The 14,248-nt window shown below is 50.2% G+C and overlaps 1 protein-coding gene across 2 annotated transcripts in view; it reads right to left on the bottom strand.

Annotated features, from left to right (window-relative positions):
• Positions 1-14,248, bottom strand: part of TMOD1 (tropomodulin 1) — a 68,984-nt gene that overhangs the window by 44,849 nt on the left and 9,887 nt on the right. For both annotated transcript variants that reach the window (XM_080940117.1, XM_080940118.1), the window contains exon 2: positions 2,525-2,693. In XM_080940117.1, coding sequence (XP_080796243.1) covers positions 2,525-2,644 — 120 coding nt within the window. In that variant the 5' untranslated portion in view covers positions 2,645-2,693. The remainder of the gene's footprint in view (positions 1-2,524; positions 2,694-14,248) is intronic.

Below are 14,248 nucleotides of genomic sequence, written 5' to 3' on the forward strand. Positions count from 1 at the left end.
TGCCCTATTTGTAGCTGCTGCCTCATGCGACCTCATCCCCACACTACAGCTCAGGGCAATACCAAAAGAGCAGAGGGCCAGACGTGGCTGCAGGCAGTGGCTGGGGCGGGGTAGGTGCTCACTCACATTCCTCCAGGGGCATTCCCTGTGACACTCTAGAGGGTGGGGCTGTGGAGAGGGGCAGCATCCTTCCTTACCTTCAGGAAACGTACCTGCCCGTGTGAGCTCCCAGGATGCAACGCTCCCACTCCCTCCTTCTGGCACACATCTCCAGGGTTAGCTCCCAAACCACCAAGCCACATAGAATCGCCACTGAGAGGCTCCCCAGATCACCAAGAGAGGTCCCAACCACCTTGCCATCTCAACATCATTACATACGCCCTTCCTTTTTCTAGTCCCATCCAAGTTTCCACAGAACCCACACGGAGACTCCTCCCCCCCCAGCAAAGCCTGACCCGGGGAACCACACTCAGCTGGACATGGCTCCAATCTCAACTGGTCCGTGGACTCGCCCACCAGGAGGAAGTAACGACCCCTCTCGGCTCCGTCTGTTCCCAGGATGTAATCTATCCTGCCCACCTGGCATACCTTGAACTAACCAGAGGCAGCGATGCTCTGTGGGTTAGCGCAACCATCAAGTGATAGAGTTGAGTGATGCCTACTTTTAAGAGGGGAATAAAGGTCCCATCCTTAAGATCAGTCATTTACTATCATCCTGCCTTCATTGTGCTGGGTGCCTGCCATGTCGTTACAGGCTAGAGACCTGTCCAAGAGGCGGGTAAGAATGTCTCCCCTAACCCTGCTCACAGCTCCCCGGGGGCTGGCCAGACTTCTCCATTGTCCTCCATGTTCTCTGTCACTCGGATGCTCGTTCCAACCTGTGCTCTACCATACAGTCGCAGCAGGCTGTGCCAGAGCAGCACTGTGGCTCTTGGAAGACTGGTGATAGCTCGGAGGCAGGGCTCCCCAGAAGCCTGCATACGCTCTGAATCAGGGACCTCATGTGGTACTGTCTCCCTCAGAGCTAAGACCCACAGGTCCAGGATTCAAGGTTGGGCTCTCGAGTGGTAGCACATAACACCATCCCTAGGGAGCCATTAATTAACAAATGTTTTCCTTCCATTCCTGCTCTGCTTGACTAGAAGCCCCAGTTCCAAAGGAACAATGGCTTCTGTCACAGGAGGGACCATCGTTTCACTGAACAGGAGGTTAACACACTGCTACCTGGCCTCCGCTGTTCCTCTTGCTTCCGAATCAATAGGTTACCAAAGCTGACTACCATGGTACGAAGGAAATTCTTGGGGTGAGTCCTGGGGCTGCTGTGCTGAAAGCTGGTGGGAAACTTGAGAAGAACTGTTAAGGACAGAGAGCTCAGGGGCTTGGCCCATCAGGTCAAGAGCCACGGAGAGCAGAGGTGCTTGCTGAGGGCCGAGGCAGTGCAGACAGGGTAATGGAGGGAGGTGTTTACAAAACTGGCTATCTCCATCTGTCTGGTTAAAGAAACCAGAGCCGTGGCTGTCACGAGTATCTCCTCCTGCTTCCTGACCATGTATGTGGACAGCCGAGACCATTGCCCCACCCCCAAGTCTTACCACACAACATAAGCTGTATGGACAGTTGATGGTACTACGGGAGGATTAATTCTCCACAGTGTTGGGATGAACACTCGGAGATCTTACCTCCCCTCCTGAAGAAGAGGGAGGAATTTATCCTACACAGCATCGTGTCAGGCACAGCTATGACACGCTGTTGTCTCTGTTTGCTAATAATCGCCTGCGGTTTGAAAAGATACACGCAGGTGCCAAGTTAACAACGAGGCGGACTTGGGACGGGTAATTTTATGAGTCAGCTTGCCTGAGCCCAGGGTTGCCAGGCGTTTGGTTGGATGTTATTCTGGTTGTATCTGGGAGGGTGTTTCTGGGGGAGGTGAGCATTCGCATCTGTAGACTGAGTCAGGCAGATGGTCTCTGTGATGTGGGATGGTCTGCCCCATCTGTTAAAGACCTGAATAGAACAGAGGAGCTGACCCTCCCCCGAGAAGGAGGGCTGCCTCCCTCCTGACTGCCTGGACTGAACCACTGTTTTTTTGGTTTTGTTTCTTGGTTGGTTGGTTGGTTCCTCACCCCCAACCCATTTTTGTGCTAAAAGCGGGAACTGTGCTTGGGTCTTGAACCTACAGGCATTTAGACCAGATTGGCATCGCCAGCTCTCCTGGTTTCCAGCTTGCCAATTGCAGATCTCAGGGCTTGTTTGTCTCCAAAGCCATGTGAGCCAATTACTCCACACACTCTCTCTCTCTCTCTGTAGGATATACATTGACTTTCTCACACACACATCTTATTGTTCTGATTTTCTGGAGAAACATATGTAGTACATTTTAAAACTACATCATTCCAATGCACTGTCCTAGAAGGAGAAAAACATTGGTGGCTTTGGGAAGTGCCCACCTACCCCTCCCCCTGGTGCCAGTGCACCGCCCCCCCAACCCCACCCCAGACTAGTGTCCCCCTTTCCTGATACTCACATCAGGGTCTAGCTCATCCAGCTCGGTTTCCAGTGTCCTGAGCTCCTCCTCTGTGAGGGCCCCCAGGATTTCATCCTCATCTAGGTCTCGGTATTTCTCCAGCTCTCGTCTGTAGGACATTGTGCAAAGCTGTGTGTCAGTCTCCTGACCTTCTGTGCTGACTGGTGACCTGTCAGAAAGAGGAAAACCGTTTAAGACAGACCCCTTGCCAGATTTTCCTCTCCCAGTAGTAGGGAGTGTTTAATAGTGGCTAATTTGACAGTTCTCTATCTGCTTGCCAACAAGTGGCATGTAATGTCTTTCTTTGATATGCATTGGTGCATCTGTGTGTGAGTGTGCACACGTGAAGGTCAGAGGGTGACACGGGTGTCCATCCTCACCTCCTGTCACCTTGGACCACCAGGGTAGCTGGCCTGCAAGCTTCTCTTGCCTCTGCCTTGCCTTTCATCACAGGAACTCTGAGGTTACTAGTGTGCCCTCACTTCAAGGGATCTGAGGACTTGAACTTGGGTCCTCATGCCTGTTCAAGGGTGCACGTCACCCACCGAGTCATCTCCCCAGTGCAATTTCAGAAGTGCTGGTTGGTTGCAAGGGCATTGCCAGCAACTCTAAGTGAATGAGTGTCTATAAATGGTTCCAAGTACTTGATGAGTATTTTTTCCTTAGGTAGTCCAAATATTTCCTGGACAATCTTCCCGGTGTCCCAGTGGGAATCACCTGTGCAGGCAGCTGTCAGGATTGTCATTCTAAGGGGGAGGGTTAAGTGAACACCTGCTGCATGCGGGCACCTCACCCACCACATCTCAGTCAGTCCTGACAGAAAGCACCCTGCGGTGATGTTGATACAGTGTGTTGATACCAGGCACTAAGCACCCCACACAGACTTCCCAGTTTAGTTTGTGCTTAAGTGTTAAGTGTTGTCCTTCCTCAGGTGAGGACTTTGGGCTGAGAAAGGTGTACCCATACCACCGGGAACTGGTAAGTCCCCAGTTTGCACTCAGGTCTTCGGGGAACCTGGTGTCTGTGTGGTAGAAGCCTTTTTGTGGAATCTCGGGATATCATGGTCCAAAGAACCACAGACTGGACCCCTCGTTGTATTCATTGGGAAGCTGCTTCAGAAGCAGTGGCCGATCCAGGGGGACAATCTGTGCCTGCCACTTCCAGGGTGCTATCTCCTCTTAGATGCTACCCAACACCCCTCACATGACCTTTCATATACGTGGGCTCCTTCTGTCTGGAACTTTAAGTAATCATTTCACTGATGAAGAAACGGAAAGATGGCCCAGAGCTCCTGGGATCTCTTCCAGCTACGGTGTTCCTCCACTGCAGGGGAACAGCAAGGCCATGAACCTTCCTGTTCTTTAATCTGACTAAATAATAACATGACAAGGCCGGCCTATCTGTTACCTCTCTGAGCAGTTCTGGCAACCTCTCATGAACCCCTCATCAAAGCCCCAGTACTGGGTCCACATCCCTTCAAGTGCCTTCTCCCCGATAAGCACCTTCTTCTGTACTCCCAGGGCCCAGCTTCCTCTGGGAGCTTCTCACTAAAACCAGTTATGGTTTTCTCCTTGTCTCCGGTATCCCTGAGGATGTTCTCAGCTCTTCTCTAGGGGAATGCTCTGTCTGTGAGATTGCCTTCCTGTCCCAGCTCTCCCCACTACCCGAGCCTCTCCGCCCTCCATCCTTTCAGAAGCCGAGAGATGCCTTCAACGTGGCAGAGCAGAATCTAGTCCTGTGCATATTGTCCATGTTAGGGAACAACCTCATGCCTTAAGCATCCTATGTTGATGTTCTAACCCCCAGCACTGCAATCACCTGCATAGTGCAGTGTAGAATGAGCTCTCACGTGAGGTCCTACAGGGTTGCTGAGATATAACCTAGGTTTAGACAAGGTCATCTTGGAGTCGGACGGATTGCTACCAAATGTGACTGCTGTTCCTATAGAAAGGAGACATTCTGTGACAGCATTCAGCATGGTGCCGTGCACAGATACAACAGAGAGTAGGCTGAGGCTTTTAAAGCAGGGCGAGGCTCTCCAGAAAACCTCCAAAGCCGGGGGAGACACCCTGGGTCTACTTTTCTATTTAGCTCTCAGAAGAACCAAAGCATCCGGGTTGTGCATTCCTTTAATCCAAGCACTTGGGATTCAGAGGCAGGGGCATCTCTATGAGTCCAAGGCCAGTCTGGTCTACAGAAAAACTTAAGCAGTAGATACATTGATTTTGGCTTCCAACTTTCAGACATGCATTCACTGAAGCTGTTCACCTCCCGGTTTAGGGTACTCAGTGCCAGCACCCCAGCACACTTGCATGATTGCCATTTCTCTTCACAGAAGTTCTCGCCAGGATCCCAAGGAAGGGAGGGAGGGAGGGAGGGAGGAAGGGAGGGAGAGAGGGAGGAACAAAGGAAGAGAAAGAAAACACACATGCATATATATATATATATATATATATATATATATATATATATATATATATATATAGAGAGAGAGAGAGAGAGAGAGAGAGAGAGAGAGAGATTAGAGATAAAAATAGATATATAGATAGATATAGATAGAGATTGAGATAGAGATAAAGATGATATAGATATTGTCCTTAATCATGTATAAAATAATGAATGGAATTTTCCACAGCAGTGAAAAATGATAAACACCGAGGGAAGACAGTCCATCCTTTGAAAATCTGGGTTTTTTTAAATTAAGGACAATTGGAGTGATTTAAAACAAACAAACAAACAAATAAAAAAACAAAGCCAGAGTTGACTAACCACCGGAAATATCAAGGGCTTTGGTGAGCAGGCGGCACATTGCATTCACGGAAATCTGTATCATGCACGGGCACATCCTCAGGGGAAGGCGTGACGGCCACCTCAATAAGACGGATGAGCTTCCCAGGCGCAGAACACCAGTGCTACCCTGTTCTCCAAGAAGGCCTCAGCTTGAGCTGAGGTCCTCCTGTGGCCAGACCCCACGTCTACAGTGGTTGGAGCGTAAGTGCACACCCCTGTTCATTTCCTTTTGCTCGGGTGACCTGTGTAGGTGCAACAGTTGGAGGCCCTCCCACAGCAGCCTGACTGGGCTAAGGAAAGCCAGGAAGTATGAGGAGCCATGATCTCCATCACAGGGTCCAGAGGGACTCAAATAATGACTTCCAGAACCACCCATAAGGATGTCCAGCATGCCTTTGAGCTCTCATCTCTGAGAAGGGCTTCAGCACACCAGTCTTTGGCGTCTGCTGGGCTGTGGATGTGACTTTCTTCCCTGGAGTTTCTTTTGTTGAAACCTGGTCTCCAATGTGGCACTACTGCTGTACTGGAGGCTTTAAGAACCCACTGTAGGCGACCGCATTCTTATGGATGGCCTCACACGCAGGAGTACACGGACAACACAAATTAGACTCAGTGGATTGTTTTTAAAAAGATGCCATGAAGTTGGGAGTTGGTAGGGAGGAAGGTTTAGATCAGGGAGCAGTAGAGAGGTGAATATGATAAAAATACATCGCATGAAATTCTCAAAGAATGAATAAAATACCATACACACACACACACACACACACATATAATTTACAAAGGGCACTGCAGGCATTGCCTCCGGAGGGACTAATTCCGGACTTATGGGGTGATTTATTTACTACTTGAAGGAGTCATTATAAAAGAAATAAGATCGGTTCCTTCTCCCAAGAGCTTCAATTACTTTGATAAAATACCATGACTTAAAGCAACTTGGAGAGAAAAAGGTTTAGTTCATCTTACCAATTCTCAGGTTACACTCCATCACTGAGGATAGTCAGGGCAGGATCCTGGAGGCAGGAACTGAGGCAAAGGCCACAGACAGGTGCTGCTTACTGGGCTGCTCCAGAAGGCTTGCTCATCCCGTTTGTGTTTTTGCTTTTGTTTTTTACCACCCAGGACCACCTACACACAGGTAGCACTGCCCACAGTGGGCTGAGGCCTGACACATCCATCATCAACCAAGAAAATGCCCCATAGGCTTGTCCACAGGCAAATTTGACGGAGGGAGGCATTTTCCTCAGTTGAGGTGTCTCTTCCCAGGTAACTCTAATTCCTGTCAAGTTGACAAACGAAATAGCCAGGATCTCCTTCCTCCCTTTGCTTTCTGTGTCATGGTCATGCTGTGCGATTTCTACTTCTGGTGTGTCCTCTCACCCTGTAGGCATGGTCATGTGCTAATACACCCAGGAGAGCTCTCCCTGCAGAGGAACAGATGGGGCTGCCTGACTTTGGATTTTTTACCTTTAAGACTGTAAGCTCAATAATGCTTTTTACTTTCAAAAGTACCCAGCCATGGGTATTTAGTCTTAGCAACTAAAAGTGAGCATAAGACAGTCTTCAGAAGTTTTAGACTGTACCAAGATCCACAAGATGGGACTACAGGACTCTCAAAAGTCTTATTGTACACACAAGAGATGTCTCCAGAAATAGGGTGCAGAAAAATCCATCAATTCTTTTTTCACGACATTAGATCTCTAAGATACATCTCCACAAGTTGGAATACCATAAGCCAAATTTTGGAAAACACTGTCTTAGAGTCATTCTCAGTCATACTGGGAGCCGTCACCCAAGAAGATAGGTCAGAGGGACAGAGCCCCATCTTGAGAGTCCCAGACAATGCCGAAACCTGGGAGCTCCCCACACTATTGTTTTATTTTCCTGGTTGACTTGTTTTCTAGATGCTTTGCAGAAAGACTTTAGGAGAAAACTCACACAGAGAGAGACTGGAGGGTCTACGAGGCACTCACATGAGAGGGAGCTTGGGTAGTAGTTGCTTGGGAAAGAACCAGATGAGAGTGGTAGGTGGTATCTCTGGGGTCTGCTGAGAGAGACCTGGGGCCTGGCAATAGGCCACCTGCGCGATGCCATTTAAAGAACAGACATCTTCAAATTTCCTGAGGAGGTCTCCTCTTGTTACATCCGGTTATACTGTGTGCGCATCCACCCTGAGTCACTGCTGAGTTCAAAATCTTTATTTCATGGGGTTTAAAAAGCCCTTTGGAATGTCCATAATCCCTGGGAATATTACAGAGGGATGAGGCATCAACTTTAAATGAGCCAAGAACAATGGGGAATCATGAAGTTGTCAGTCACAGGACGGTTTCTGCAAAGGACTCTCCTCTGACTGTAAGGCCTGAGGCGGGGAGGAAGTAGAACATGAACTTGGTGTGCTGACAGATCCCACTGCAACCATCATTAAATTCCCGAGGTCTCTGTTTACGGTCATCGTCAATGACGTCATCGTCAATGACACAGCTGGACCAAATCGGTGGCTTTAAAACTGAGATCTCTGAGAAGGTGTCTCCAGATATGGAGGGGACCAAGGGGTGAGAGGGCTGACCCTGGCCCGGCTTCATATGTTTGCTTTGGGTCATCGAAGATCTCCTTAGATAAAAGATCAAGCTGAGACTCATTGGACCCGGTCAGAGTCCCAGGACTCATCCTGTAGGATGTTGTGAGAATGAGTATTGTCAGGTAGATAAGGGGGCAGTCTGGGGAGAGGCACAGCCCACACAGGCTCACACAGGTTCACACAGGCTCACACAGGTTCACACAGGCCCACACAGGCTCACACAGGCCCACACAGGCCCACACAGGTTCACACAGGCTCACACAGGTTCACACAGGCCCACACAGGCTCACACAGGCCCACACAGGCCCACACAGGCTCACACAGGCCCACACAGGCCTACACAGGCTCACACAGGCTCACACAGGCCCACACAGGCCCACACAGGCCTACACAGGCCCACACAGGCTCACACAGGCCCACACAGGCCCACACAGGCCTACACAGGCTCACACAGGCTCACACAGGCCCACACAGGCCCACACAGGCCCACACAGGCTCACACAGGCCCACACAGGTTCACACAGGCCCACACAGGTTCACACAGGCTCACACAGGCTCACACAGGCTCACACAGGCCCACACAGGTTCACACAGGCCCACACAGGTTCACACAGGCTCACACAGGTTCACACAGGCTCATACAGGTTCACACAGGCTCACACAGGTTCACACAGGCTCACACAGGCCCACACAGGTCCACACAGGCTCACACAGGTTCACACAGGCCCACACAGGTTCACACAGGCCCACACAGGCTCACACAGGCCCACACAGGCTCACACAGGCTCACACAGGCTCACACAGGCTCACACAGGCCCACACAGGCTCACACAGGCCCACACAGGCTCACACAGGCTCACACAGGCCCACACAGGCTCACACAGGTTCACACAGGCCTACACAGGCCCACACAGTATCAAGTGCTATAGTGTAACGAATGTTATTGCTGGAGCTCAGTATCTGCTTTCCCCTCACATTGTCATCACACCATAAAGTCCCTCCCAGGAGATGTTTTTACCAGTCTCTGTGTCCTCACAGCTAAGCCCAGTGCCTGGTGCAGAAGTACCATCAGGTAAAGAGATGGCGCACCTGGGCTCTAATCTAGCATCCTTAAAAGCTCAGGCAAATGTCTGCTCTTCTTAGAGTCTCTGCTTATCCATCTTTACGTGGAAAGCCTGGCTCAGCGTTAGGTGAGTGTGGAATCCTGGATGGCAGGCTGTGATTCAGCTCCAGCCTAGCTCCCAACATGGCTCTCTGGAAGCAGAACAGTTCTGGTGTTTTACCTGCCTTCTAAGCTGGGTCCTGACTGACTGCAGCGTCAGTATGTAGAAGAAAAGAGGACCTGCAGGAGCTTTACCATCTGCTATGTAGGTTAGGCTTGGAGCAGATCTAGCTAACCACCAGATTCTCTACAGCACAAACCTCAAGCAGCTGCTAAACATAAGAATAGGAGCTATGGCAGGAAGCAAAGCGCTGCAGGTTACACAGTTGGACGTCAAGGCTAAGGCTGCCCATCAGGAAAGCTGCAGGAAGCACTAGGTGGTACCACCTTGATGGATAACAGCATCTCCCCAAGTTTTAGAAAGGCTGAGCCAGGGAATGGTATCCTCTTTTAATCTTTGACATGCAGGCCTTTCTTTTGGGAGATACATCAGCGAAAGGAATCTATGCCATGTTTCTTCATGACAAAGTTCTACATCCCAGACTACATGCCCTGTCCTCTCCTCCCGAGTATCTCTCTCTCTCCCTCTCTCCTCTAGCTTCTGAGACGCAAGAGCATCTCAAGTGTGCATTGTACCTCCCGAGAGAGCTGTCTCCCCAGTGCCCTTCTTCAGGGAGAACCTGGGACAGCCATGTTTATATTATCTGATATGTCTCCACTCCCAAATGAATGCTTAGAGAGGGGGCTGGGTGATCAATGGCCTGTGACATGCTATAGGATGAAGGAGAAAGAGGAGGTGGCAGAGGGGTGGCAGCTCCCGGTGGCGTTTGTCAGCCTCCAGGGCTGGACACCAGGGGCTCAGCCCAGCCTCCTCTTCCTGACTCCTCCAGCTCTGTCGACCCCCATTCCTGACGCTCTTCTCTTTTGACATTGTGGTAAAAAACACACATGGCACGAAATCGTCACTTCTTTGGAGGATGGTACCCAGAGCTGGCTCTATGCTCCATAGGTACGCCCTCCCTGCAATGAGCCACACCCCAGCCCTTGGCCATGTTAAAGTGTCCAGTTCTAAGGCACTCAGGACAATCCGGTGCTTTCTCATGCAGCCTCACCACCAGCCATCTCTGGAGTACCTTCATCCATCACAGCCGAAACCTGGCAACATAACACTAGCCCTCTCTTCCCTCCCCGCACCCCTGCCGGCTTGTAACTGCTTGGGGGGGGCTGCCTGGCCTGAGATTTTTGGCTGTGCTTTGTAGCTCACAAGGGTGGAGCCAGACACGATTGTCTCTGTGTGACTGGAATCCTGTGTCTTCAACTATTTACGTATCTGTCCCTCTTCTCTTACTCTTTAGTGTCTGTGTCATTCCGAGAACTTAGCCTGTCCCTCTGCCCCAGCTCTCCTTCCTCAGGTCACATCCAGATGCCTATGGAAACCATTCTCCTACAGCATGCAAGCCTCTAATTATCCCTAACAGCTCCCCACTGAGACAGATCAAAATCCCTAAGGTTTGATGTGTCAAGATATGGTGTCCCTGACACCTTCCCAGTGCACAACTGGGGGAGGGTGGTTATGTAATAAGTGCCCCGCCCCCACCACGACCAGCAGAAGACATCACACCCCAGGCAGGGCCAGAGAGAAGCATGGTTTCATTTGACATCTCTTCTCAGTGCCCAGCCCCAGCCCTGCTCAGAGGAAGAACATGGCAGCTGGTGGTGGGTCATCACCAAGGGACACAAGCCCCGCCCCGTGCAAACAGTGTATAAGTGAGTCTCATTCAGGTCAGCAACCAGCTAGGGAAGAAAGTCAACCATCGACCAGCTGAGTGTGGAAGGGGAAGACCAGGTAAGGAATGTTTGGGGACAAGTTGAAGGTCATGAAATGAGAGAGGGACTGTTACAACAGTATATAGTGACACATACAGTATACACAACACTGTATAGAGACCTCTGTGGCATCTAAGAAACAACTACCCTTAGCATTAGTTTCCTGTCCCTAGGGGTGTGGTCACTTGTGACCCATACAGAGAGAAAAGGGGAAGGAGCAGGAAGTAGGCCAAGTTCTCGGAGTGACCAAGGTGCAAATCCCTGGCTTTTTTACATTTTCAGGAGCCCCTTCCCATGCAAGAGTCTCCTAGGCAGGACTGCTGTGATCATTAACCCCGACAGTCACCTTACAGGATCTAGGACCACCTAGAGAAAGCTCTGGGTATGTCTGGGAGGGACTTTCTAGACTGGATGGATGGAGGTTGGAAGAGCCACCCTGAATGTAGGTCCCATATAAAAATGAGAAGGTGAGCTAAGTACCAGCATTCATTTCTCCCTACTTCCTGACTGCAAACACAATGTGACATCTGCCTCATGCTCCCCCCTAGCTTCTCCACCATGGTGAGCAATGGACAAACTGAACATTCAAACCTGAAGTGTGGAGAACTCCTTCTTTCCTTAAGCTGCTTTTGACTTGTAATTTGTTACAGCCACGAGACAAGTAACTCATACAACTGCTGTGGTGGTTTGAATAAAAATGGCCCCCATGGGCTCATATGCTTGGTCAGCAGTGGAACTGTTGGAAAGGATTAGAAGGATTAGGGGGTGTGGCTTGTTGGAGGAAGTGTGCCGCTGGGATGGGCCTTGAGGATCTGGATGCATCTCCGGCCAGCACGCTCCCTGCTGTGATGATAATGGACTGACCCTCTGAAAATGGAGGCAAGTCCCCAGTGAAATGCTTTCTTTCATCAAAGTTGCCATGGTTGTGGCCTCTCTACACAGCAATAGAACAATGTTAAAGAAACCATCTGTGGAATTTAATAAATTCATTGTGGGAGAAAATCACAGGTCCCTTTAGAAGGCAGGGAAGAGGGCTGGAGAGATGGATGGCTTAGCAGTTAGGGACACATACTGCTCTTATATAGAACCTGAGTTCCTTTCCAAGCACTGCCATCGGGAAGCTCCAGGGGATCCAGTGTCCTCCTCTGACCTTTGTGGGCACCTGCATGTGTGTGCATATACCCACCACATACACACACACACACACACACACACATACACACACACACATACACACACATACACACACACATACACACACACATACACACACATACACACACATACACACACACATACACAAACACATACACACACACATACACACATACACACACATACACACACACATACACACACACATACACACATACACACACACAAACACACACATACACACACATACACACACATACACACACATATTCACACACACACACACACACACACACACACACACAGAATTCAAAGTAAAATAAGACCTTGTTAAAGGGTAGGGGGAAAAGTCTCAATAAAGGAACTGATGTCTTCCATGTTCTCTCTTGATCTGTGCTTGTTTCTCTGTAAGACCATAACCCACACAGACACGCTTGTTCTTCAACTCGGAGCATGCGTGAGAAGGCTGCTGGCCTCTAAGTCCCTTCTCCTGTCACACATAGGATGGACACACTGTTGGGGTGGAGCAGGGTGGGAAGTCAATCCCTCCCACCACTGTAACAACAGAATTCTCTACCCCATGACCTCATCTAGGTTTCTGCTGTCTTGACCCGCAGGTTTCCATGCAATGGGACATTCTCTGTGGGTATTTTCTACTTGGCTGGGCCAAGATGGGCTAACAGTGGTGAAGCGGACTTTTTCCCATCAGCATTTCCAGATGAATGCTCCTGGGTGGCCAGAGGGTCCCAGTGGCATGGGGACAGGATGACAGGAGCTGGGGATGTGTTGCAAGGACAGAGCAGTTAGATCCCAAGAATCCCACCCAGGAAGCAGAGAGGAAGGAGGAGGATCCGCGTGAGTTGAGGTTCCTGCTGAATGTAAAAATACAAGTTCAGTGGGTGGAGGAGACGTCCTAGCCAATGGTGTCTACCACGCCAGCCTGAGGACCGAGCTCGACGTTCCACATTTATATAAAAGCCGGGTAAGGTTGTGTCACTGGCAGTCCTGGGTTGGGGATGTGGGGACAGATGGATCCCTGGGGTTGCTGGCCAGACAGACAGACTGACATAATGGACAAATGCCATGCTCCAGTGAGACCCTGTTCCGTGATGGGGACAAAAGCAAGGTAGAGGCTCCTGCGGAACAATACCTGAAGTTGACCTCTGGCTTCCAGTGTGCACATGCACACAAGTACATGAACACACACACACACACACACACACTTACAAACACACACATGTACTCATACACACATGTATACACACACATACACACAATGTACTCATACACACACATACACACACATACATACACATGTACTCACACACATGTATACACACACATATACACAATGTACTCATACACACACATACACACACATACATACACATGTACTCACACACATGTATACACACACATACACACAATGTACTCATATACACACACACATGCACACAAATTCAATGACAAAAGGATTTAAAAAAAAATCTCTGGACGGAGACGGCACAGCATTTGAGCAAACGCAATGTCTTTGCAGAGCGAGAGTCTGTGTACCAGCAAGTGTGTAGCACCCGCCTCCATCCCCTTCCCCAGGTCACATACCCTGAAGGCCCTAGGACGAGCTTGGCTCTTTCCCACTTGTGATGATGGCCAGTTTCCTCCTAACAACCTGCCTGGTCTACAGGGGCCATCGTGCAATGGCAGAAAGGCCCACTGGGCTGGGAGCCAAGGGTCTGGTTACAGGTCCCAACTTGAGCTGCAGGTGTGCGGTGTGCCCCCGAGCCAGCTGCCGCACTCCTCTGTATCCATAGCCAACTCCCAGGTGAGCAGTAACAGATCCCCTATCACACGCATGGGAGAGATGACAAAAAGCAGGGACAGGGCTCACACCGTGGTCCCCAGGCTGAGGACAGACGTGGCAGTTCTTTATCGGTTGCGGGAGGACTGATGGATGACGTCTGATCTCAGAAGAGATCTTAGAGAAGAGAACGAGGACGGGCCCTGGCCTGGCCCCGGCTGGCTGGCAGCCTCTGGTGTGCAGCATCAAGCACCTGAGACCGCCGGGTCCCGTGCTGAGTGAGAACACGGCGTATATCGTTCCTTGTTGGGGACATCAGAATGTGGTGATGTAGCTTAGATGGCTCCTCTATTTCTCCTTCCTCTACCTCCTGAGAGGCTCAATAGCCAGCCCTGGATAATAACGGCTGAGCAACCA

Source organism: Micromys minutus (genome assembly GCF_963924665.1).
Source record: "Micromys minutus genome assembly, chromosome: 28".
NCBI lineage: Eukaryota > Metazoa > Chordata > Mammalia > Rodentia > Muridae > Micromys > Micromys minutus.